We start from the raw sequence: 24573 nt of genomic DNA on the forward strand, positions 1-24573 counted from the left end.
GAATCTCCCTGATTACACTCTGGCACTGGTGCTGCCCACAATCAGTACACACAAGAGGATCTGATTGTACATATCTGAATGTAATTGCAGTTTGAGCATCTCTCCGTCTCTTCCTTCTCATCATTTTAACAGATGCTTCTTTCTTCCCTCCCTCAGCCTTCCTGAGGCCAATGCTACAACACCATCAGACCCGAGGGGAATGGAGGCAGGAAAAAGCAAAGAATACGTTGCAAAAGAAGAGGAGCTGTACGCCCAGTACTTCTCTTTCTGACCGGCAAAAAAAAAATCCCAATTCTATCAAAAAATGAAGTAATGGGACAGAGAGCTAAAGTTGGACAGCAATCAAACTGCAGGTTTTGAAAGTAATTTGGGCGACATTAATATCAAACTGCTAATCACAGCACTCCCATCAGTCATGTACACTACTGAGATTCCAGTGTGATTGCAACCTTGGGGCTTCCATATATGGTGAGCACGATGAGTAGTGTGGCTTGTCAGTGCATCATCATGAAAGTGTGCATGGTAGCAGGAGGTGAGGCCATATAAACACATTAGTTGTCATTTGTCTCTTCATTTACAACGTCAAAAAATGACATTAGGAGCTCTAAAGCTGCACTAGGCAACATAAGTGGTGAGAGATAAATATAATCCTAAAAGTTTAAAGGACTTCATTACCTATGAATTTCATTTTTGATGAGCCCAAAAGTCAAAGTCTAAATGTAAAGGAAGAGGAAGAAAACTGATGTGCAGCTACAGAAACTGCTTTGCATAGAGGGGAAATATTAGCTTTGTGATTGTAATGACAAATCAAATTGTAGTCCACTGATAAAAAGTAACTTCATTCTGTAACGTTTAAAGTCAACAAATCAAGATTAGGGCTGTATTAATAGTCTTAACAAGAGATAGCAGAAATATTGCAGTATTAAAGGATAATTCTGATATATTACAACATGGGTGTTTGGACTTCTTTCTATCAGTGAAAATAGCATTGTACTCACCAAGTTAACTGCTGAGATATGGGAACATGGGGGCATTGCTAAAGAGAAGTTTGACGGGTCACGAAACACGAGCAGTCAGACGATCAGACAGGTTGGAAACAAACCCCCCCGGGTTAGTTAAACTCATTTGGAAGAGAAAATGAAGGCGAACAGTAAAATGTCTGTTGGAAACATCCATCACAGTTTATAAACCCTCTGCTTGCTTCAGCCTTGACCTACTGTACTGACCGTTGCTATGCAACCACAGTTTTCCTGTACAGTGAGAGATTAATGAATTGAATTTTGTTTAAGTAAAATCAATCAATACAAATCTGTCCAGGTGATCTAATAATAATAATCAACAGCCCCTTACTGATATAAGGCTTTCTTCCTGAACTCCCATGCATTCACTAAATAAGTTGCTAATTTGAAGGTCTCTTTTTCAAACAGTCATTTCAGACGTCATTCATTTCCATCAACTTAGTTGTATTTCTTAAGTCATTATACCAAAGATCATGGAATTTCCAGGAGAAAGGGCGGTATTTATCCCAGATCACACACTGGACAAACATGTTTCAGTATGAAGAGACAGTATACCTCTTACTGACATTTCAGCTGCACTGACCTTGTTGTACCTAAATCTGCTAAACTGTCAGATCGTGTTCCTAGATCTCAGCAATTGCTTTGGTGAATAAAATTTTTTGTCATAACTGATAGAAATGATGGCCAAAACCTCCAAAATATAACCCAAGTTGTAATAAATCTGAATGATCCTTTAAGTAGCCACTGTCGGTAAGTACCCTTTCAGAAACATTCTCAAACCTCCATGAAGTTATTGCCCTCATGCACGATGATCTGTGCAGTGTTGCAGTGAGTATAACGTGTGACACTAGTAACGTACTGTAGATTAAGAGACGTTTTCAGCTCCATATAAGAGAAGTTTGTCTGTTTTTGTACATCAACATGTGTCTTACAAGCTGTAATTTGACTGGAAGTGCTTTGAAAGTTCAGCCAGGACAAAGTGATTCTTGCCTTGATACTCGCCTTCAGTCTTTCATGCTGTGGCCCCATCTGCCGTGTAAATACACACATTCAAACATGTATTTGAGGAAAAAGGACAGAGCTAGCTGCTGATTCTGGTTGTTTTTTTTTTTGGCCTCTACAGTACGATGAACTGCAGTATACCACAATAACGACACCAGCAAAAAAAAAAAACTAACTTTAGCTTGCTGTCCCAGTGCTTTGATTGTGTACATACAGTATATGTTTGAAAGTCATTTTCAAATCTCTGAGCTAGCTGAGGGGCGCTTGATTTACCATTCCAGACACCTGAACAGTCTCAGGAGGGGAAACATCAAGAGAAACTGAATCAAGCACCCCTCATATTTTTATTATTCCAGTATTTATAATGTAACAAGCTACTGTTTTTCTACGGTCTGTTTGTGATGCCAGGGGACCAGAGACATACAGAGAAAGAGTTCTGTAAGCGACATGTAGACATTGATTGACTCCCAGAAACTTTTTTAATGCCAAGGAGTGTTCAGTCAAACGCTTAATTTCATTACAAGGAGTTCATGTCGGTGGCTGAACTCTTTTGCTACTTGTCTCTGCCTGTGGGGCAGGCCATAGAGCATGTGAAAACAGAAACACTATCATGATGCTGCTGTCACTCACTTGAAATCCTCATATCTTTTTGGTGTAATGTCTGTTTTTAAACTTGACTTTAAAGTTTACATAGTTCTTGTGCTGCGTCATTTTCATGACCCGAAGGTTCATGAAGTCCCTTCAGTAACCTGTACAGTTTCCAAACTGCATGGCCATCATCAGCCTGAAAGAGGCTCCGCTTCTTACGTTTTGAAAAGTGGATAGAGAGACGTGAGGTTTGAGAGTTTACTTCCTCTCACACTGACAGCACGGGGGCCATTCAGCAACAACACACACCTACTCAGTTACATTACAGCATGAATCGATGCTCATCTTCAATAACAGAATCAAGCGAGGCCTCAGTGGTTCAGGGAGTGTTTGTATTGTTTGCATTCATGGATCATACAATATACTAGACGCACCTTAATAATGCAATCTAATACAATTGGATACAGAAAGAATTGAATCACCTCCTCTCTGATAAAGTCTCAACAAATATTAAAGCCTTTGTTGCTGGGCTCTTGTATTGGATTGCATTGGACTGTTATGTCTGTGTTTTCATTCAGCCCCTGTAGATGTTTCACAAAAGCACCTTTTAAGTGGTATAACATGCAAAAAATACATACTAAATACTTCCAAAAATATATTAATTAGTTTATTTTTTTACATTTAGGTCCAAAATCAACCAAATTTTTGCATTCTTGTTTTTAAAGGAACAGTGCCACATTTTGGAAGTGAATGTGTGTTTGCCCTCTCACCCAGAGCCACATAAGAAGATTGGTTTGATTTTCATTACAGAGAAACCACAACAAAGAACTTCAGCACACTAGAATCTGCAGTTCATACAAGCTTTCAGTCAGATTTATCCATCTAGATTGTTTTGGTATGAGTTGCTGAATTTTGGAGATGTCGGCCGTAGAGATGTCGGCATTCTTTGAATACAATGGGACTAGGTGGCACTGGGCTTGTGGTGCTCAGAGCACCAAAAAAATTCATTTGAAAAACTCAACAGCAATGTCTCTTTCCAGAAATCACGACCCGGTTACTCAAGATAATCCACAGATTTGTTGTGAGCAGTTTCATGTAGGAACTATTTTCTTTCTACCAAAAAATTCAACCGATAGTTCTTCCATTATATAAAAAAAAAATGCAGACATCTCTACGGCCGATGTCTCCAAAGCTCAGCAACTCACACCAAAACAATGCAGATGGATGAATAGTGCTACAGGTAAGAGGAAAAATATGGATTTTGGGGTGAACTGTCCCTTTAAGGTTAATTACTGGAATGTCTTTGTGTACATTTCAGTGTTCTTTCAGTCTGTTTGCCTTGTGTGCCTGAACAAAGTGACCGAAAGCTTGTCTGTATTTACAGTGTGCACATCCTAGTGTGTGGAAACCGACATCAATCTTCTCATCTGACTGCGGGTAAGATGACGATCTAGCGTATTGCTCCAAATGAACTAAACTGTTTTGTCAAAGTAAAAAACGAAACACTTCCTGAAACCAGGTTGAGACAGGACCTCTATAGCAGACATGTCTGCATTTGTGTCATATGGGAAAGACAGTAAAAATGAAACAAAATGAATCAAACTTCTATCATGGCATCCTAATGTCCAACTGTACCCTTATGACATAATGACATTGAAGCTTTAGTTATGCTGCATGTCATCAATGCTGATAGCATATTTAATGGTTTATTTGTAAATATTGACCTGTAATGTGACAAGCCCCAGCAAAGAAAATGGACCAATAAATACAATAAATCGTCTCTGGGATCTTAGCCCCGACACTGAACCGCAGTTGGTTCATTCCTCCATGCGCACTGTGAAGATTATATTTATTCAAATGACTATGTTAAATATTGACATTTAAATTTAGACATCTGCACCAGACAATGCAGAAGTCTTTTCTTTCTTGTTAGTTTTTTTCTTAATAATACATTTTCTCACAATCACATCCAATTTTACTGCCACTCCTTTTATTTCCCTGCTGATGATTGTCCATGATCAAAGTTCATTCTTGATCTTGGGAACAGTGGTTTAGGAAAAACAGTCTCACCAGAGGGTCCATTTAGTACCGTATCTGGTGCTCTTATCATCATATTACATGATCTTCATCATCCGCAGATGGAGTTTGATAACTTGAGTTTGACATCTCGGATCATGAGATTAGAAAGCTCCAGAACAGCTACTAAATGGACCCTGTGGTGAGATTGTTTATTATGAATGAAGTTGTGTTTACTTGTTTGAAATAGCAAAAATGAAGAATATTTATTTACTTATCTGTTTTTTAGGTTTTTACATAATTGTTCCCATTCACATATTTGTTTTTCTTTCTGTAGTATTTGCTTAGTAATTTATGTATTTGTTGTATGTATTGTTTATCCGTCCCACGCCTTGTTTTAAAGGAGAATACCACTCAGTTCAAGACGTTTCTTGGAGCCTGCCTCTTGTGGTCATTAGCAGAACTGCAGGCATTGCTATCACATGATCTTTGTCCATCGTTACCCCAAGGTTCAAGGAAGTCTTTTTGAAATGTTGTAACTTTTCAAAATGAATGGGCATTCATGGGAATATCAACTGTTGTTTCTCAACACCTGACAGAGGAAACATCTGGCATCAGTGAACCATAGAAACTGCAGCTTATTAAAACATTAATTGTCTGTTTAGTTTTTTATGTGACGATCTACTGATCAGGGCTCAGTTCACTTCACTTTCAACTCAGTTTTTCCAAAATTGCAGAAAAACTGGAAGAGAAGATTGCGGCATCTATACATTTTAAGAAATAAACTGAAATAGTAAATGTGTTGCAGTTTGTATTTTGAACTGAGTTGAAAGTGATTTGATGTCACCCTTGTGACTTATCATTTAATGATGTCTGTCTTGCCATTTTTGAAGTAAAATATATAACAATTATAGCAACAACGATATTTATTTATATTTATATCATTTCTGTTGTATGTTATGGAACAGTAAAATTATGATTGTGAGATAAAGCCTTATGTTGTGCTCCTTTTAGTGTATGTGAGGAATGTTGTGTTGTTGACTGACAGCTAGGCATGGTAAGAAAAAAATAAATAGCCTAAAGCTTTTTATATAATTAACAAACTAGGTAAATAATTTAACTTGCAGTTTTATTTTGTTGTGTATTTGGCGCCTTTGGGCCTCCATACAATAATATTTAGAAATGTACCTCCTCTATTCATATAATAATAACTTAATTTGTATAGCACTTTTCTAAAAACCATGTTTTTAGAAACAGCAGCAATACAGAATAAAATAAAGGTAATATATGAGGTAAACAGATACAGCTAAAAACAACAATAAACAGAGATACTTTTAAGAACACATCAAAACATTACATACAAGTGTGTGCCAAAAAAATAAATACCACAAACACAATACAGACATTTCCTCGTGACCCCACACAAATTAAAGATGTGAGCTAAAGACCACAGCAGACCAGTATTAAGTCTTTGGTCACTGCGTTTTGGTCTTGCCGCCATATTGGCTGCACTGCCCTGCTCTGTGGTTGTCATAAAAGTAGCTTGAACTGTACACAGTGTCTGACACGTCTGCTGTTGTTACTAAAGATGCATTACATGTATGTAGCCAACACTTGGATTAGTCTAATAGGTACAGGGCCCTCTAGCTAAATCAAAAGTATTACCTTTCATTGTATATTTATTTATATTCTAAAAATAATTTACCCAAAAATGTGAATGTTTCTCTCTGTGAAAATGTACCATACCAGCACCTCTTAACTTGGACAACTCAAGCACAGAAAAGAGAAGAACTACCCCTGTGTCCCGCCCTATCAGGATCTTACCTTGGCTAGTTGTTAGGTAAAAAAAATGTCAGGGAGCTCGCTGATTGGCGGTCCCTTTAACGAAGCTACTTCATTGATATGCAATTAACCAATCATATTTCACCAGTAAGAAGAGGGGAATAGCGGTTTCTGCTAGCTAGAAATTCTGATGAAGCCAACAGAGGAAAGTGGTGGTAATGCAGCTAGCTTTTTGGTGACAGCGCTTTAATGACTGAACTAAAATTACAATTTTGTGCTGGTGAAAAATGGAAGATATTTTGCCGGCTGGTGAAGGTTTGGAGAGCGTTTGCGAACTCCTCTTCTCCCATTAAGGCAAAGTGGTGAGTCACTTTTAGCTAGTTTATTAAGCAGCTACTTAAGTTAATGGGTTTATTTTTTCGTGTCAAGCCAGTAGGTCATGGCTATGTGTTTTCAGTAATTTCTACAGTAAAATAGCCTACATTAGAGAGATAATTTATTTAATAGTCATATTCTGGTTAATTGTTGTGTTTTTTTAGAGTGTGTTTCATCAGTGAGAAAAGATTGTGTGCAATGTTGGCCAAAAAATGTATTTTGGTGCTAGCCGCACCTACTGTTTGTCTTAATATATGCAGTCCGTTCACTAGTTAAGGTTACTGAGCCCTGATCAGTATCAGTATGTACTGTATCAATCTGGAAATACAGACATTAAAGGAGGCAGCCTTTGAGTAGGTCTACAGCAGACAAAACTCCAGAAGATGGCAGTAATGCAACAATAATAATAGCAGTTTCCCAAAATAACAAGGCTGTTCCTAACTCATGTTAAATATCCACTCAGCCCAACACTGGTTGTTGACCTTGAACCAGATGATTTGACATAAATTTTATATGCAAAACTTGCCCTTTAATCTTGGGTGGCTCACCCATATTTATATATTTAGGACCCATGGAGGCAAGCTTACTCCAGTTCAGCTTTAGGCCCGTCTGAGCCCTTCCTATCTAGACTGGCCTCGGGCCCAGCTTTGATTAAAATGTATTCAAACTACTTTTTTTGAATTTATTATTATTATTTATTGTCTCAACGTTGCAAGCAACATGAATAAAAACTACAGTGGTGTTATTGAAAATGATTATGGACCTTCCCAACCCTTTCATTGATACTGTTGTTAAACTTGCATTAAATTGAGTTTTTTTGGCCACTTGGCGGCAGCAGAAACAAGCTATAAACACAACATTGACATATAATTTTTTAAGTTGATATGGAGGATGAATGTAATTCCAATATTCACTTTTCTTTTAGCCTGTTTTTTACTCCACAAACTCCTTCATATCTGGCTCTTTAGCTGCTGAATGCTTCTTTTAGTTGCTAAATAGTGTACAGTGGGTTGAAACTGCTGCGTCTGGAAATTAGCCTTCAAAGACCCATAGACTGGTCAGATTATCCTTTGAAGCTGGATTCAGTGACTTGAACTATATATTTACATCCATTATGTCCATATTTTTAGAAAATGTAAAATTAGGATGTGCATTAAATAAGTTTTCCACACCTTCATCAAGAGAAACCACTTTTTATTGACATGCAATTTCTTTGGTGTTCCACAGTTTAAAAGTCAGGTGGTACAATCTTCCAAAGATACAAAAAAGCACAAAACTGCAAATAATTTCACAATCATTTCTGATCCCAAATGTAAATGTAATTCACATTTTTGCATTTTCAATCATGGCAAATATAATGAAGATGTATTATATGTAGAAGTTGTTAAATTGTCCTCTCAAAAGCAATGATGCGATTTTGTCATTATATATTATTATTTTTATTTTCTACACTGTTGCTTCCACAACCAGGGCACTTGTGCTGTGATTAACCAAAAATGTCAGCACTAGTCAGTAATATTTTCAATAACTAGACAGAAACAGAACTTAAATGGCATAAACAGAAAACGTTATTGAGTGAAACCACACCATGCAAAGTGAAGCTTTCTTCACAACTGATAAACTGCACGTACTGTATATGTCAGGCCTGTATCAGAGGTTGTGTGTGGTGTGCGTGTGTTTAAAGCTCTAACACTTCCAAACAGATGTGCATTGATCTCTGAAGCCCAAGCAAAGTAGTCCATACTTTACAAAGTGAATTACACGGCTGAAAAGTTCATGTAGCCCATCAGAAACACCTGCAGGTAAGCTGCCTAAAGGTTGAAGATACACTCAGTATATACTTCACATACTTTATAGGCCTACAGAATGATTTCTAAGTATTATATAAAGTGTTATGTTTATATTTGTTAAGCAAGAATAAGTCACACTGATCGGCTCGACAGGCGGCCACATGACTGCCATGAACCTACTTGGCATTAATTAGTTAACATCAATAATCTTTACATAAATTCTGCCGTGTAGATTCAACAGATGCATCATATTTGACTTTTCCAATTCCCTTTGCCTTCTCCCAGATAATGTAAGAATCCTATAGGTTTATGTTATGGCTGTCCGTTTTTGTTATTTCAACTTTTCTTTCTGAGGAATCATGTTTTATTTGTCAGTTTGGCATGGCGGATGGCTGTAAATACAACAATACCCAATACCACGCTCTATTCTACTAAGGCGGAGAAGGTATGTTTTGGGGCACTCAGCCGTGGTGTTTGCTGCTTTCCTGCCCCAGTTTCTTTTTGCCAAATTTGGATCTTTAGGTTCTGATAACCGCCATTAAAATACAGAAACATGATGTCACAGACACCACATCCATGTTTTCCTACTGTCTGTGGTTTCTGGCAGTGGCAGATGAAGGAGGAAGTAAAAATACTAATGGAAAAATTATTTTCAGCATGTTTATCTTTCTCGTGGTGGTGTGGGCGGCAGGAAGCAACAGGGCTCATGGGAAATGGAAATTAAACAACAGTGATGTATTGATATTTCAGTATTATACACATTGCAGCTATTATTACTTAAGCAGGAGACATTGTCATACAGTAAGAATGGAGGGAGTCTCCTTTGTAAATCAGCTTAAATCAACACAGTGTAATGTAAGCAGGGTGTTACTCTGAATGAGCAGCAGGCAGATATACATACATACAGTATATCAGTGAAGTTTAAACTGTTGAAGTTGGGTCACTTTTGATCATTCCCTTGAAAAAGAGAGGCAGGGAAGCTGATCCCTGATCAGCTCTGATAGAAACAATTTGAGAGAGTTTGGCCATTATTGTTTTCACCTGGATTCATTTTTACCTCCATGATCCTTCCTCATAGCTGTTGTCAAACAGGGTTAGGCTGATATATGGGGATGCTATTATTGCTTTATTCGAGATCTGATCTGTATGTATCAGTAAAGCCCATATCTCAGCCAAACCCTCGTCCGCAGCACAGCACAGCCCTGCCAGACTCTCTCTGCGTTCGGCTCTGCTGTTCTCAGCTGCTCAGCAGGACGATGATGTAAATGAGAAGCAGACAGATGAGGATGAGGGTGAAGTTGACGAACAGCTCCTGCAGGTTCCTCTTGGCTTGCGGATTCACCTCGATCTGAGACGCTCGGCGGATGGCCGACTTGGTCATGTGCTGAACGCGCTCCATGGAGACAGCAGACTGGTTAGATTTTGACCGGATTGGATTGTGAGAGGAGAGAGTTCTGGCAGGCTGCTGGGCCTGTTTGGACTGAGTGGAGCTGGACTGAGCTGGTCGGGCTGGTTGGAGGAGGTGAAATCAGGGAATCAAACTGCTGCTGGTTGTCTGGAGATGAACTCACATCAGGTGTTTAATGCAGCCTGGCCTGAAGTGGTTCAGTCCTGGTTACACAACAAGATCTCTTCTCTTCTCTCTGCTGGTGAGAAGGGAAGATGGAAAAAACACAGTAAGAAAAGTTTGTTAAAGACAGAGTTCACTGTTTGGTTCAGTTTCACTTTGCCTTCGTACTTTAACATGAAAAAATGACGAGCACTTCAGCACCTTCCTCTGGGTGCTGTCTCCTGGCTGAGATCTCGTGTGACCTTTCTGTATCGCAGTACATGGTGTGATGATAAGAGAGCTGCTCAGAGGTGCCAGCTGAGGTCTGATGATGTGTTAAGCCACGAGTGGCAGCAACACAAATGTCATGACAACAATGTGAATGACAAGGTGTACGTACACAGAGAAAATAAGCAATGAAAAGCCATGAACTAAAAGACATGAGATAACACATATGATTAAGGATATTTACCATTTAAACTAATACATGTAATGAAATGTTTTTTTAAAGCAGGCCTACCTTCAGAAAAGAACAATGGCAATTACATCCATAAATTTCAGCAATTAAAGTGACTTTTACTGAACAGCGGACACAGTGGCCACAATTATGCAATGATGGTTAATTTTAAAGCCCTGAAAACTTGGTTTCAAAACTTTAAACATGAAATATCCATGATAATCAGCAAGCAAAGTTAAACTATTGAAGTAAGAAAAAGTATTACTTGTTTCTTAAGAGTTTAAAACTCAGCTAATCTGCTCCATCAGGACTGTGTGGGTGTGGTTTGTGCTGACAACATTAGCAAACAACCCACCATCTCATTTTGTTTGAAATGTTGCTCAATCCTGATTGGTGCACTTAAATACATCGCCTTTCTCTAACTGAGAGAAAATGACAAAAACACAAATACAGGAATCACTTATGTGAAAATATCCACACACAAAAATGTTTTTTATATTATGGGACCACATCACTCGTAAGATGCTGATTGAGAAAACAGGTTTTCAGGGCCTTTAAAATGTAGTGTAACTTTAGCCGCCATAAGCTGCTGGTCATACCAGACCAAGTAATACTGAAGCGGAAAAACTCCTGAGTGGGATTTATTGCTTATGAACTCAACTTTTAATTTGCAAGAGGAAGATTGTAATTTCTTCTTGTAAAAAGTTACATTGTCACGCTTTAAATAATTTTCCCTCTCATAATAGTCTCACTCACTCCACTGCATGGCGAATTAATGAAAGTAGAAAGTAGCGATAAAAAAGCATGTGAGCAGAAATAATAAAAGAGCTTCCCAGTGCAGCTGCAGGCTCTCTACACTCTGCTAAATCCCTTTTGTCATCTGATCTGCAACTTTCCTGACATCAAAGTCAGTGTGACAAGGTGACCGTGCTTTTGCATTAGTGGCTCCCACAATCAGTGGACATCTTACACTTGTACATCAGCTCTGCCAAGTTCTTTGCTATTTTTAACAAGATTAAAAGTCCTGCTAGCGGCCCCTGCTGGCTGCACTGTTCAGTACATCCTATGATACAAACAGGGAGGACAACATACAGACAGAATTTGGATTCCTAGAGCCGTGTTACTAGAGATATCTGATGTTAGGGTGGTAATCTGTGCTTTAGATATCCTGTTATTTCCTGTTACTTTGCTGCCGTTTGGGATCCGTACAGATAACTGGAGTCATTTTAGCCATTTGATGCCTTCTACAGACTTTTCAGCACATCTATTTTTATCATTTCCCTTTTGTTTCTTCCACCCTTAGTCTGCCTCTGAGTCACCCATTATCACTTGACATGTTAACACCTTTAAACACACACACTTTCTCATACCCCATGGGATAAGAGCGTCGGTCTGCTCTGAGACCTCTAACCTCTGACCTGACTGAAGCGTCTGATCTGACAGCAGAAGTTTGATTTCTAAGCCCTGAAGACTTACACAACGTCTCTGCATGTACGTTAAAATGTGCTGTAGTTTGAAATAGTGTCTCACCTGAAATTACCTGTATTTAGAAGCTTAGTTTTGTTTGAATAAAATACATAAAGCAGAAATTCTACTGGATTAAAAGACAGAAACAGCTGACACATTCATGGTCTATAACAGTGTTACTCCTTGTGCAGCGTGATTTAAAAAATGACATATATATATATATATATACAGTACACTGCACTATATGCATGCAACCTTTTCATGTATGTTTGGGCTTTTACTAAACTCATAAATATTGCTGCTGAATTAAAGAGGAGGAAACTGTCTCCTATCTGGCACATGTAGTGCATGAACCATGAAAATAGATTTCTAATCAAACAAAGTCGCAAACCACATGGAGAGAAACTAAGCAGTGTGTCAGTGAGGAAAATGAAGAGTCAGAGCGTGCAGTAGCTGCAAATCAAAACGAAAACGCTGCAGAGGGGACGAGCAGGCAGACTGCAGGTGGTCAAAAGAATAAAAAATGATTTGTCCTCCTCACATCCAACCCCTTGTGTTTAATATGCAACCAAACTCACTCCAGTTTCAAGCGAAGTAACTTGGAGAGCTATATCCAAAAAAATTTTTAAATTGAGTGGTTTTCAGTCTATGATATGCTCTACATTTTAATGAGCAAATAGTTATAATTAATACAATTGTAATAGGAAAGTAGCTTCAGTAAAGAAGGCCACTGAAAGACTGTCCTCTTTAAATTAAAGTTTTTTCTGCCCAACATTAGTCCTGCTTCAGCATTTGTGTCGTCACCCATGGTTTTCTAAAGGGACATGTTGAAGATTCAATTTGGTTTTTCTACTTGCCACCATCTTCGGAAACAAACTAACAAAAAATCCTTGTTTTGGTAAACGGCCGGTGCTAAGATGGGTTGTGCAAGTGACTGACTGTGATAGGCTGACACGTCTGTCCGTCAAGAAAACAGCAGACAGACACAGTTAGCAACTAGCTGGTGAACACAGTGGAGCATTTAGCAGCTAAAGAGCCACATATTTCCCTCAGGAGTTGGTGGAGACCATTCAGTGAGCGAAATTAACCTTTGTTTCCTGCCAGTACTTTGACCTTTGACACCTTGCAGTTAAATCGGGATCGTCTTGTGTGTGGGCCTCTACAGCTCAACGCTGTGTGACTGACAACATGTGAATGACTGGTACTCCACATTATCCTCCACTCGTCTGTTCACATCAGACACATCATTACGTGCTGAGTGCTGACTGTCAATCATTTCATGCCAGAAGACAGGCTGTCGTTCTTTTCTGTGACTAGTGTGCAAGTAATCCTCATTTCCACAAAAGCGAAATGAGTGAAAAAATGAAATGTTGACAGTGAATATACCCAGGCTTACCTCTGTCTCATGACATTTGGGGGTCTGGGAGTCCACACATAGCACACATATCTCCTGCCAAATTTAACTCCTGCCTCGACAAAAAGGATCAACTTTTCTTATATTTCATTTTTTTTGTCATCACTTGCTACTTTCTTCTCCTGTCTGTCTGTACTTCTCACAGGACCACACAGACACAGCTGTTGCTCTGTGATTGGTTCATCTGTGTTGTTTCTTTGAATATAATTTCCTTGTTGATGAATTAACTACTAACGTAAAAAACCTCTCAAGGTAAAGCTGAGGTTACATAACCATTGTGCCTGCAAAGGTCACACCTTAGCTGAATTCAAAGTATAAGTATAGGTGCTGGGACTCCTAAGGGGCAACTGATAAATCTGAGGGATGATTAATAAGGTAGAACATAGATCAAACATATCTCAGCTACACATTGTTCTGGTCTTTTTTTCTTGTGAAGTATTGGAGAGTTTCATCCCTTGAGGCCTCTAAAAGTGCTTGGCTATAGCCACAAGCCAAAAAGTTTGGAAACCACAGGCATTGCTGTAGTTCAAGTGCCATCCACCAGTGATGAAAGCTAATGTCTTAAGATGCAGTACCACTAATGACCAGTAGATGGTGGCGCCAAGACAATTCAAATTCCCAACTTCTCTCAAACGTCCGTTCCCCCCCCCACCACAAGGAAGCTAATTTCACATCTTTTATTGTGTCTCTGTGGCCATTTTGAGAATCATTGTTCCATTAAGGAGATATTAAGCCTGTTTAATTGCCGGTGCCTCAGCCTATCACTGCCGGCCCCAGTGATTTTAATGTTTGCTCCTCAGTCCAGTTTTTGTTTTTGTTGTTTGTTTTTCTGGCTCCAAAAAGTGAACAGTAAAGTGAATGGGTTGCCATTTGGGTGATGTCAGAACCTTCATGTCTGGATCACAGTCATCTGTGCTTTTATATATAATATAATACCTCAGTTGTCCACTGTAGTTCCTACGAATGTATCTCTAATGTTCAATTTCTACAAATGGAAGCTATTTGTTACACTTTGTAAATATGTTACTTAAAATGTACTACTTAGAGTTACTTGATTTTTTAGTCATTAAACAGGTACATTGGCCTATTTAATGAGAATTTACATATTTTGTTCATTTCAGTATTTTATTATCTCACTTATTTTCCATTTAATGGATATTCCAACTTACAGTTTGTGTTTTACTGTGTGAAGCATTAGTAAACTGCATAAATCTAGTTTTATTTTTAGATGGTTGTTACTGTTAAAGTACAGATAACGCTTTTGTTCTGTTGAAAGGACCATGTTGTACTTTTATAATCAGCTGTTGTTGCCGAGAGCTAAATACCTCCAGTGTGAGCAACAGAGGGGGTTTGACGTGTCGATGTGTAGCTAGACATGAAAGTTACTGGCAACAAAGTTTCATCTTAAAAGTAAAGACTGAAATATTTCCATCACAAAAACTGTTTTGGAGAACTGTGTGTGTGTGTGTGTGTGTGTGTGTGTGTGAAGTCTTTTAGATGCCATTCATTCCATGGGTGTGAGTTTTATCAGTGTGTGTCAGCACCAGTAGCTGTTGTCTTGAGCAGCAAGTGAGGCTACACACAGCTGTACAGGTACATGCACGCACATACATCCCTGTACTCCATATGGATACACACACACTGAGGTGATCTATCTGTACAGACACTAAGGACAGTTTATTAGTTTCCTCTCATGCCACTACAGTTATGATTCGATCAAAATCTATATATTTCTGTAAATAAAATAGCTGCAGTATCTTTTGCAACTTGTGGAGATTGACAGTAAAAAAACCAAAACAGCTATCGAGTAGTAAAATGGAAGTTGCATGGGTCTGCTGATGCTGACCTATTATTTTAAGTGGGGCATGGATAGTGTCACCCACCTGCTGATATGGTATAAGATGTGTTTAACTACAGAAACCATCTGACAGCAGTAAATATCAGTAAAAATAGGCGGTTGTTTTATGCTTAGCCCTGTATATAGAACTAATCTGTCTAAATTTGGGTGTGGTGGTCATAATCTGCCAATTTCAAAGAAGAGACATTTATGTAACTATGTTCCAAGCCTGCATACTTTATGTTTGACTGGAGATTAAGGTGAGGAGTATCATTATATATTACTTTGTGTTAGCTCTGACAATGATAGAAACACACAGTTAACGTGTGAATTAACTTAATGATTAATGAAAATTAATGAATTTTTGAAAAGTATTCAACAATAAGATCATTAGAGAGTTAACAAATCTTGCTAAATTTGTTAAAACACTAATGGCTACTTTTAAGTAACTATTAATATAATATAACCGGGGGGTTTGCTCATTTGTATATTGGTTTATTGATTAATTTTCCTCTCCATTCCTCCTTTATTGTATTCACCAAATACTGGGCAACACATGGCACTGTCCACTTGCTTTATTTTTGTTTCTTCTGCTCTTTTATGTGTAACTAGGTCCACATACCTCAGTGAGAGGTCATTGTGGAATAAAGAAAAGTCTAAAAGTCAACAAATATCAAGATCACCACAGGACCCTATCACTCAAACATTAAAACCAGAAACATACTTCTAATAAAACCATTCTCCCAACTTTAGCTTCCTGTATATCCAGTTTTACCATACTATGAAGCACGCTGTCATATCACACCATACTGGCTTTAAACCAAAGGCCACTATCATTTGTTAGCATATGCTACTGTAAGCTTAAACTATGAAATCGATGTTTAGATTGAGCTGATCAGCGCTCTGAAAGAAACTTGTGCTTTGGATGGGAATGTAAGAAATAGAGATGAGTGTTTATCCCTTTGGGAGGTTCAGTCGAGTTTCCACCCCCCCCTCCCGCCCCTCGGTTCAGAGCTGTGTTTACTGTATGTGAACAATGACTTTTTTTTAATAAGAAGCAGTGATTCACACAGTGCTCCTCTGTATCTTAACATAAAATACAGCCTACTCTTACCCTCACAGTAAGATCAGTGACTAACTTAAACATCAGGAAGCTGTTAGAGTTCCATAAGAAACTGTTTCATGGTCATTTAATCCACTAGAAATAATAATACTTAACGTATTTTAATGGCTATTTTAGTCTTCTGATTATTTCTAAGCATTCTTATCTCACATACATCATCTGTTATCATTATTATCTCCCCATCTACTGTTATAAAACAAAATCAAATTAAAGAACAGCTGTGTCTGTCGAGGATGCTGGTTCTTACCTTTCAGATGAGAACAGAGCTGGTTGGAGTTTGAGAGAGAAATGTCAGATATGCAGCACTCCACAAGGCTGTAAACACAATGTGAGAGAGAGGGAGAGAGAGGAAGAGAGAGGAAGAGAGAGAGAGGCAGGACATCCCAGAAAAGATTTTAGGAGAGTGGGGATACCAAGGTCGTACCAGGTCTGGCGAATTATACACGCAGCAGGCAGCATCTACCAGCGCAGTTCAGGTTTGCTCAGGAATTTGGGTTTGAGTCCTGAAAGTGTCAAGTTGTTCAACCAGGTTCCCATGACTGATGAAAAGTTGAAATGCACTTGAAATAATGTTTACCGGTAATTATTTGAATCTGTTAACTTCCATTCACAAATAATATTAGCTATTATTATATGTTTGTTTATTTTTGGCATAAATCAAGCCCGTAGGATTAGAGCTGTGCTTTGCAGTAATTTTGTGGCCAAAGTTGGAATTGCAGGTCATGTGACCCAGAAACTTCATATCATACACATCTGCAGAGAGCTGAAGTGAGAGTTTGTTCCAGAGTTAAAAATCACACAGACATTTGTGATAACACAAATCACTAAAAATCCAGCATTGAAACATAGCATTGCTCAACTCTGTCATGTGGTTCACTCCACATGTCTAGATTGTTTAAAAAAAAGATCTAATATTGTTTTTTTTAGCAGCCTGTAACAAACACCATTTCCCATAAGCCCAAGACCTTTGAATGTAGGCGTAGGCATCTTTTAGACAGCAGAGATTACAGTTAAAAAGTTGGAAAAATTACATTAAAAGAGAGTTTTGCTGGATATCATGGAGAAACCAAGAGTAGTTGTTGTTTTTTGTATACTTATATAGAAATTATTCCTTTCTTTAACTTTGTTAAAATCATGAAGGCTTCAAATTCTAATACTAAGTTCTCTAGCAATGAGTGATTTTAAAAAAAAATATGGATAGTGATAGGATGAAAGAAACCTAAATGAGAGATTGCACTGAGTTACAGAAGCTAGGCTAGGTTTTGTTGCATTCAGTAAAAATCAAATATGGTCAGCCCAAGAAAGACACTAATGCTGATGCATCATGACCAACCAGGAAGAAAGCGGGGGATTTCTTTTCTCGTGCTCATCCACTTCTTTACACTTCCTTTTGATGCTGTTGGTGAGCATCCTTAATGTAATGGACAGGTCACCATGTGGGGATTCCTCATCCTTTGTTTAACACATCCATGAAGTATTAGCTGGAAATGACCATCGCATCATGGCAGAGCCAGCTTGCAGTTTGGCCTACAATCAAACATCATGCCTGGACTACTCTATTGTCTTCATTATCCTGGCAGCCTGATAGACACTTGTCACAAGCGTGGTGCCTATGAACAGCTGATGGCACCTCTAAATATACAGTTTGGCCATGACCACACCAGTAAAGAGCCTGGGAATTGATCCTTTGGGATCCTGATATTGTTGAAGCAGCAATGACAAAATAATTTAGCCTTGTTATCTAAAATCGTCTTGGATCATTTGAACCCATGTAACAACATCTGTTTTTTGCTGCTGTTGGAGAATATATAATAGATTTTTTTGGCTTGTTGGCGAAAGCACAACAACACCAGAGAGTTTGTCTCACAGTAACCTTCATGAAAACTAGTCTGCTTCTTCCATCTGCGCATTTTTAGATCTTTCAAATTCAGATTCAAATGGACATTATGGTCATGCCAACCTTCAACATGAAGGTAGTAATATTTGAAGTATGATTTGTGACATACTCCAAAGTTGCATACACAGATTTTACCAACTGATATCATTATGAATGTAGGTTAAAACATATTTTGGGGCTAAACAACAAATTCTGGGTCTTTAGCAAAGTATGTGTGTGTATGTGTGTGAAGTCCTGGACAGCATCCTCCACTTGGGAGACATCAAAAGCGACAAGGGGTTCAAAAAAGTCCGGAAAAGTAAAAATAACCCCCCTGCTGTGGCCCAGAAAGCATTGCATCTGCCTTATAAGGAGAATCTGCATGTAAACAGGCTGTCAGTCACGTACTGGGCAGTCAGCTTTGTTTTTATTGCTACTCACTGCTCTACTGTGGATACACACTTCAGACAGTCTGAGTACATGGACAAGCAGATGTTTCCATCACCCTCTTTTATGACAACTGTATTTTTCCAAAGATGAAACATTGATCCTCCCCTTGGGAAAGCTGGGCTGCTCAAGTAGGAGATAAAAATGTATTAAATAAAACAGACAATTCCACTGTTTCACTAACATATGAAATGTGAAAAAGAAATGTGTTATTAGCAGTCAAATCTACTGAGATAAAAATAAATTATGTTCCATGTACAATGCAAAAACACATCAGAAAGAAAGAAAGGTCCATTAAAATCTACAAAACTGAATAAAATGCCTTAGACAAATAAATATGCTGTATTAATGACATTTCAGTTCCTTCAGATTCATCCCTCTCCAGGTCATTATTATCAATTTCTGTATCAGTACCTTTAGCGGTTTCCTGGCAAATGGAGCCTGTGGTCATGTTTTCTATTATTTATGGGGAAAGCAGTGAGCTGAAGACTGTCTTCTTAAAGTCTTAGTATGATGGTTACAGTCTAGTAGCTCTAAAAGGCTAATGTTTGGGACAGGAAGAGACAGTTGGTGTTTTTCAGGTCTTCATATTGGTACACAGGCCTAACTTTGGCCTTTTATAATAAAAAAAACAGGTATTGTCCCAGAGTGCTAAAGGTGGTCTTTTAAACCTAAACATCGATGTAATGACATAAGACATGCAGATTTAGCCAAGATTTTATAGATTTTAGCCAAGACAACTCACAAGGTTTCTTTGTTTGTTTTTTAGCCAGTTGGATGGTAAACTTGGTCGGTCGGTCCACCACTTTGATCCAGACTGAAATATCTCAGCAACTATTTGATGGATTTTCATGAAATTGTGTCCAGACATTCATGGCCCCCAGAGAATGAATCCTACTGACTTTGGTGATCCCATGACTTTTCCTCTAGCGCCACCATGAGGTCAACATTTGTGGTTTTGAGTGAAATATATCAACAGCTATTGGATGGATTGCGATAAAATTTAGTTTAAACATTCATGTTCTCCTCAGGATGAACTGTAATCACTTTGGTGATCCTCTGACTTTTCATCTAGTGCCCTCATCGGGTCCAAATTTTAATTTGTCCAATACTTTGGTTTGTGACAGAATACCTGCAATGACATTCCCATGATCCTCAGCTGTACTCTGTGTTTATTGCTAATTTGCAAATGTTAACATGCTTACACTCTAACTTAACATGGTGAACATAGGAAACATTATACCATCTAAACATCAGCATGTTAGCCTTGTCATTGTGAGCATGTTAGCATGCTTACGTTAGCATTTACCTCAAAGCACTGCTGCACCTAAGTACAGCCTCACAGAGTCACTAGCATATCTGTAGACTCTTATCTTGTCTAAAAGATAAAATCTTTCACCATATATGATGTTAGTCAAACTAGTGTAATATTGTGTAATTACATTCAAACTGTGTCACATTTGGCTTGATTCATTTTTGTTGCCAGAAAGAGGGTTACTGATTATGGAAAACATGTTTGAACTAATGGAGCAACACACGTCCAGTATTGTGTACAGTACTGGCAGGATAAGTGTTGGTGGGGAAAGTGAAAGTCATTACCACCACTGAGGTGCAAGGCCCTCAAACCTGTGAGGAGCTGTTCAGTGGCCATCAGATCAGACTGTGGCTGTACTGGGCAGCCTGCAGGTATGAAAGTGTGGGACTGTGGGAGTGTGAACAGAGCAATCCTGAAACTGAGAGCATTGCTCCAACTGAAACTTCCCTAAAAGGTTAAAAAAAAAAATTCCACTGGCAATATAATCACCTGTTCCGTAAAGTCTTTCTCAAGTGGTGAGAAATATATACTGTATGTATATATGTGTATATAATGGACTATAAGTTTCTCAATGATCAATTTTTATCACCATCTTCTTCTCCATCTTCACAAACACACTGCTCTTATTTTCAGCTGGAAAATGGTTACAAAAAATGTTCCACCATAAAATAGCTATCCTTTTTTTTTCTTCCCAGGAGCGGTTCAGCTCTGCAGCCTTACATGGTGAAATGCCCGACTGCTCTGACCGAAAGAGAGGAAGATGCAGAGTGAGAGAAACAATTTGACTGATATAGAAAACCACGGCAGGCCAGAGAAAACAGACAATGCCTCTGCTGCCAGTCGGAAGAGAAAGAGATTTGTTCACTCCTGACCAAAGAGGTAAGTACAGAACACATACACGGAAACCAAAAACTTGTACTTTTAACAGTCAGTGGCTTTTCACGTGTGACATCTTTGACTCCCATTGATTCACATGAAACTTGTAATGGATGTTCACACCTTTCCTCCAGCAGCACTCACAGACCAAATTATTAATTTCTAATGTAATCTAATGAGCAGATTACCATTGAATTTACTGGAGACATTCATGCTCCCCAGAGGATGAACCCTTTGTATTCTGGATTCAGCAAAACCAATTTAAGTAAAAGATCTATGAGTTTGAAGGCTTATCAGATGCCAAATTACGGCACAGCATTTTAAAATACTTTGACACTTGAGTTTTACAACTCTGAAAAGTTATCACTGCTTCAATTAGTTTATCTTTCATCAATTAACAGCAGAAATGCAGTGTTCACGTAACAAAGTAAGCTGCCAGGAATTTGCTCTTGCACGTCATCTCATTCAAATTAATTACTCGTGTCACAGACACTTGGCTACACTTATGTGTTGTTAAAACCAATTATATAAGTGCTCTTAAGCTCCTCATATACTCCAAGAGGGACCACACAGACAGTCCACACAGTCATACATTTTTGGCTGCATGCAGACATCTGCACAGAGGTCTGATGACGAAATGTCCGTGGCATGAACCCTCGCAGCTACGCAGATACTGAAAGTATCATTTGAGCTTCATTCTTTCTAAGGAAACCATTGTACATGTCAGAGAAAGAGCTTCAGGAAAACTCTACATTATGAATGTATAATAACTCTACAGTATATTATAAATAAACCAGGGATGTTTGGCACTACATGTCAGCTGTTACTTTACAGAAGGAAGTGTTGAGGAAATATTCACTTACAAAGGCCCTGTCCTAAGCTACCCTCCGCTATTTATGATGTATATTGTTTGTAACACATGAGAAAGAGGTTGAGATAAAGAGATGGATGGGTGGATGGATAGATAGATAGAGGATGAGAGAGAGAGGTGGAGAAGGGCATTTTAGGGGTGAAGAGGGGTGGAGGGAGGGTTTACCCCATCAGCTGTGTTTACTCTGGAAAACGTACTGCTGCTGTTGGCAGCTTCACACACATTCTCTCTTTCTCTTACTCTCTCTGTTCTCCAGATATAGCCAGCTATGTGGAGAAGCCTACAACTAGCTTTTCCCCAGAGGCCTCTGTCTAAGAGCAGGGTTTATCTGATATGGGCTTTTGAAGTACAATACCAACCCAAGACACAATAATTCTCCTCTGAAACTCACTCTAATGACATTAAATCATGTGTGAATAGAATTTCACAAAGATTAAATTTAGAAAAATCTAATTTAGAGACTCAGGTTGGTTAAAGGTTCCTTCAGAGAGTAGAACAGGCTTTATTAAACATTACAACCAATGTAGAGCCTAACCAGTAGTGGGGGTACATATGTAAAATGCTAGAAGTACTGTATGATGCATCATTTTTATTCAGGATAACCCAGTCAACCTTAAAATCTTAAAATGATATACCAAGCTCAGGTTTTAGCTCTGTTTGAATGGATCATTAATCCATCACTGAGCAGGGTTACAAAGAAATCCCTGATGTTTCTGACACAGCGATGGCTGCATCAGTATGCACACTAATGCACTGAACCTAATGTGATTACAAGACTACTGCAATTGAAACACAGACCACATACACCTTAATCTGATGATCTCATTTTAATGACTTATTTGGATTGTAAATGCCGGCAATTGAGACATGCAGAGAATTCAGTTAGCTGGAGATGTGACGTGCAGGTTTGTTTGTGTGTGTGGAGGAGTGGAGATGATATTTTCAGTTGTCAATTTAACATTTTTGGAGATACTCTAGGTGATTATTTACATTTCAGTAGAGTCCAGGGCCCTGTTTCAGAAAGCAGGTTTAACAACTTGAGCCTAACCCTGAACTGTGAGGTGACTATGTAACTCTGAGATGGGAAACTCAGAGCCTTTTTCAGAGAGTGCAAGCTAGCTCAGTGGTTGGAGAAGTCGTACTGTACATCCTGGAGACATTCAGACTTAATCCCATAACTCTTTGCATCCAGCCTGCTGCGGTGTCTTCGAGCAAGACACTGGATCCCTGCCAGCTGCTGCTCTGCTCTACTCAGAAAGCGATAAAGGGTTACGTCCTCAGGGATCAAAGGTCCCACAAAAAAACAAAAGAAGTCTCCCCAGTTACTGAACACTGTCCTAGCTGCCAGTGCTCCCAATATAAAGTAAAACAAATCTAACACACCCGGTCCACCAAAATAAGCATTTCAAATCCAGAGCAGCCATCCTGTGTCATTCTGATCTAATATCAAAGACCCTGTCTGAGGCATCCACCTGTCACATCTCCTGAAATAATCCACAAAGCCAGCACACCTCATCTGTCCAACAAAAATAAATCAAACACATCCAACCTACTAACTATGAAACACCACAAATCCAAGGCACAATAGTTGGCATCCTCTGGTCATTTCAGATCCAACACACCTGATGTTGTAACTAAAATGACTTCTAATCCAGTCTACTGATGTACCACAATAGCTGAAAATGACCACAGCAGGCTACTGTTGTAACACTAATCCAGTGCACCCAATCCTGGCATGTGCATCATGCTTCTTCAATAAAACCACACAAAACAAATGCAGCCGGGCCTCCTGAAATAAAAACCAAACAAATCCGCAGCACCTGATCTCCGTTGTCCCCCTGTCACATCTCCAAAATAATCACTCAAATCCAACGCCTCCAAATGACGGCATTCCCCAGAGATACCCGGCAACAATCGCTCAAATTCGGAATGCCTCGGGACACTCAGCCTCTAAAAATAACACAAATGCAGTGCACTGGATTTTTAGACACAATTGTCATTCCTCCAAAAATAGAAACCCAAAACGACTGGGACCTACTATCTAATCTGCTGTGAGGTCAGAGCTACAATTGCTCTATCAATTTTGGTTTTGTACAAAATACTTCCGCTATATTATGATTCTGTTAGTAGGAGTCTATGTGAGCTAGAGAGCTGTGAGCAGAAACGAGTCCAGTGGCAATGAATGAGAAATATTGGACTAGACTGCATGTAAATAAAATTAAAAGCAGCTGTAAGACAGTCCTGGCTTCCTCTGTCAGTCCTTATCAATCTCTACTGTTTATCCTTCAACAAACACTGATGAGTGTTTTAAACAGCGTCTCAAAACTAACCTCCTAATATTAGCTTTCCATTAGCGTTACTGCCCGTCTCCTGTCAATCAACTGAAACCGTAACTTCCAGTTTCAGAGCCAAAAGTAAGAAAACCTCATTCCAAATCACATTTCTAATACTGCAAATTACTAAAAAACCCATCTTTGGAACATAACCTTACTCAACAATATTTAGGAGTGTGCCATATCATATCGTTCACGAAAATATGGTGGTATTTGGTATAAATATGGTATCATTTTTAAAATGATTAATAAAAAAAAATCATATTGTGATATAGTCATACTGTTACGCACAGCAACAAGCATGGCTGAAAGTGAAAGTAACATCCAAAAAGGGGAGCTACTTATGTAGTGGAAGTGGTTTGGTAACAAAAGATTAAGCAGTGTTTCCCACACAAAGACTTTACTTGATTGGCCCGCGCAGGTATATTAATGGTGC

At 38.7% G+C, this 24573-nt stretch overlaps 3 protein-coding genes across 11 annotated transcripts in view; 2 read left to right on the forward strand and 1 right to left on the reverse strand.

Moving 5' to 3' along the window:
• Positions 1-8983, forward strand: part of LOC122872046 (protein FAM184A-like) — a 57727-nt gene extending 48744 nt beyond the window's left edge. For 4 of the 9 annotated variants that reach the window (XR_006377001.1, XM_044187691.1, XM_044187697.1 and 1 more), the window contains one exon: positions 157-5616. Coding sequence is in view for 6 of the 9 variants with exons in the window: in XM_044187691.1 (XP_044043626.1) it covers positions 157-271 (115 nt within the window). In the remaining 3 variants the exon portion in view is untranslated. Of the gene's footprint in view, positions 1-156 lie in introns of all 9 variants that reach the window. The other 5 variants (XM_044187692.1, XM_044187693.1, XM_044187698.1 and 2 more) reach the window with 2 other exon arrangements.
• The window catches only part of LOC122872058 (T-cell surface antigen CD2-like), a 36278-nt gene continuing 18357 nt past the window's right edge, over positions 6653-24573 (forward strand). Inside the window, exons 1-2 of the mRNA XM_044187748.1 lie at positions 6653-6769; positions 20753-20936. The gene's annotated coding sequence lies outside the window, so the exon portion shown is untranslated. The remainder of the gene's footprint in view (positions 6770-20752; positions 20937-24573) is intronic.
• pln (phospholamban) lies at positions 9672-16823 on the reverse strand. The gene is made up of 2 exons (XM_044187765.1): positions 16667-16823; positions 9672-10218 (listed from the first exon to the last, which is right to left on the reverse strand). The coding sequence occupies exon 2, from the start codon at positions 9969-9971 to the stop codon at positions 9810-9812; it is 162 nt and encodes a 53-aa protein (XP_044043700.1). The 5' UTR covers positions 9972-10218; positions 16667-16823; the 3' UTR covers positions 9672-9809.

Source organism: Siniperca chuatsi, linkage group LG24 (genome assembly GCF_020085105.1).
Source record: "Siniperca chuatsi isolate FFG_IHB_CAS linkage group LG24, ASM2008510v1, whole genome shotgun sequence".
NCBI lineage: Eukaryota > Metazoa > Chordata > Actinopteri > Centrarchiformes > Sinipercidae > Siniperca > Siniperca chuatsi.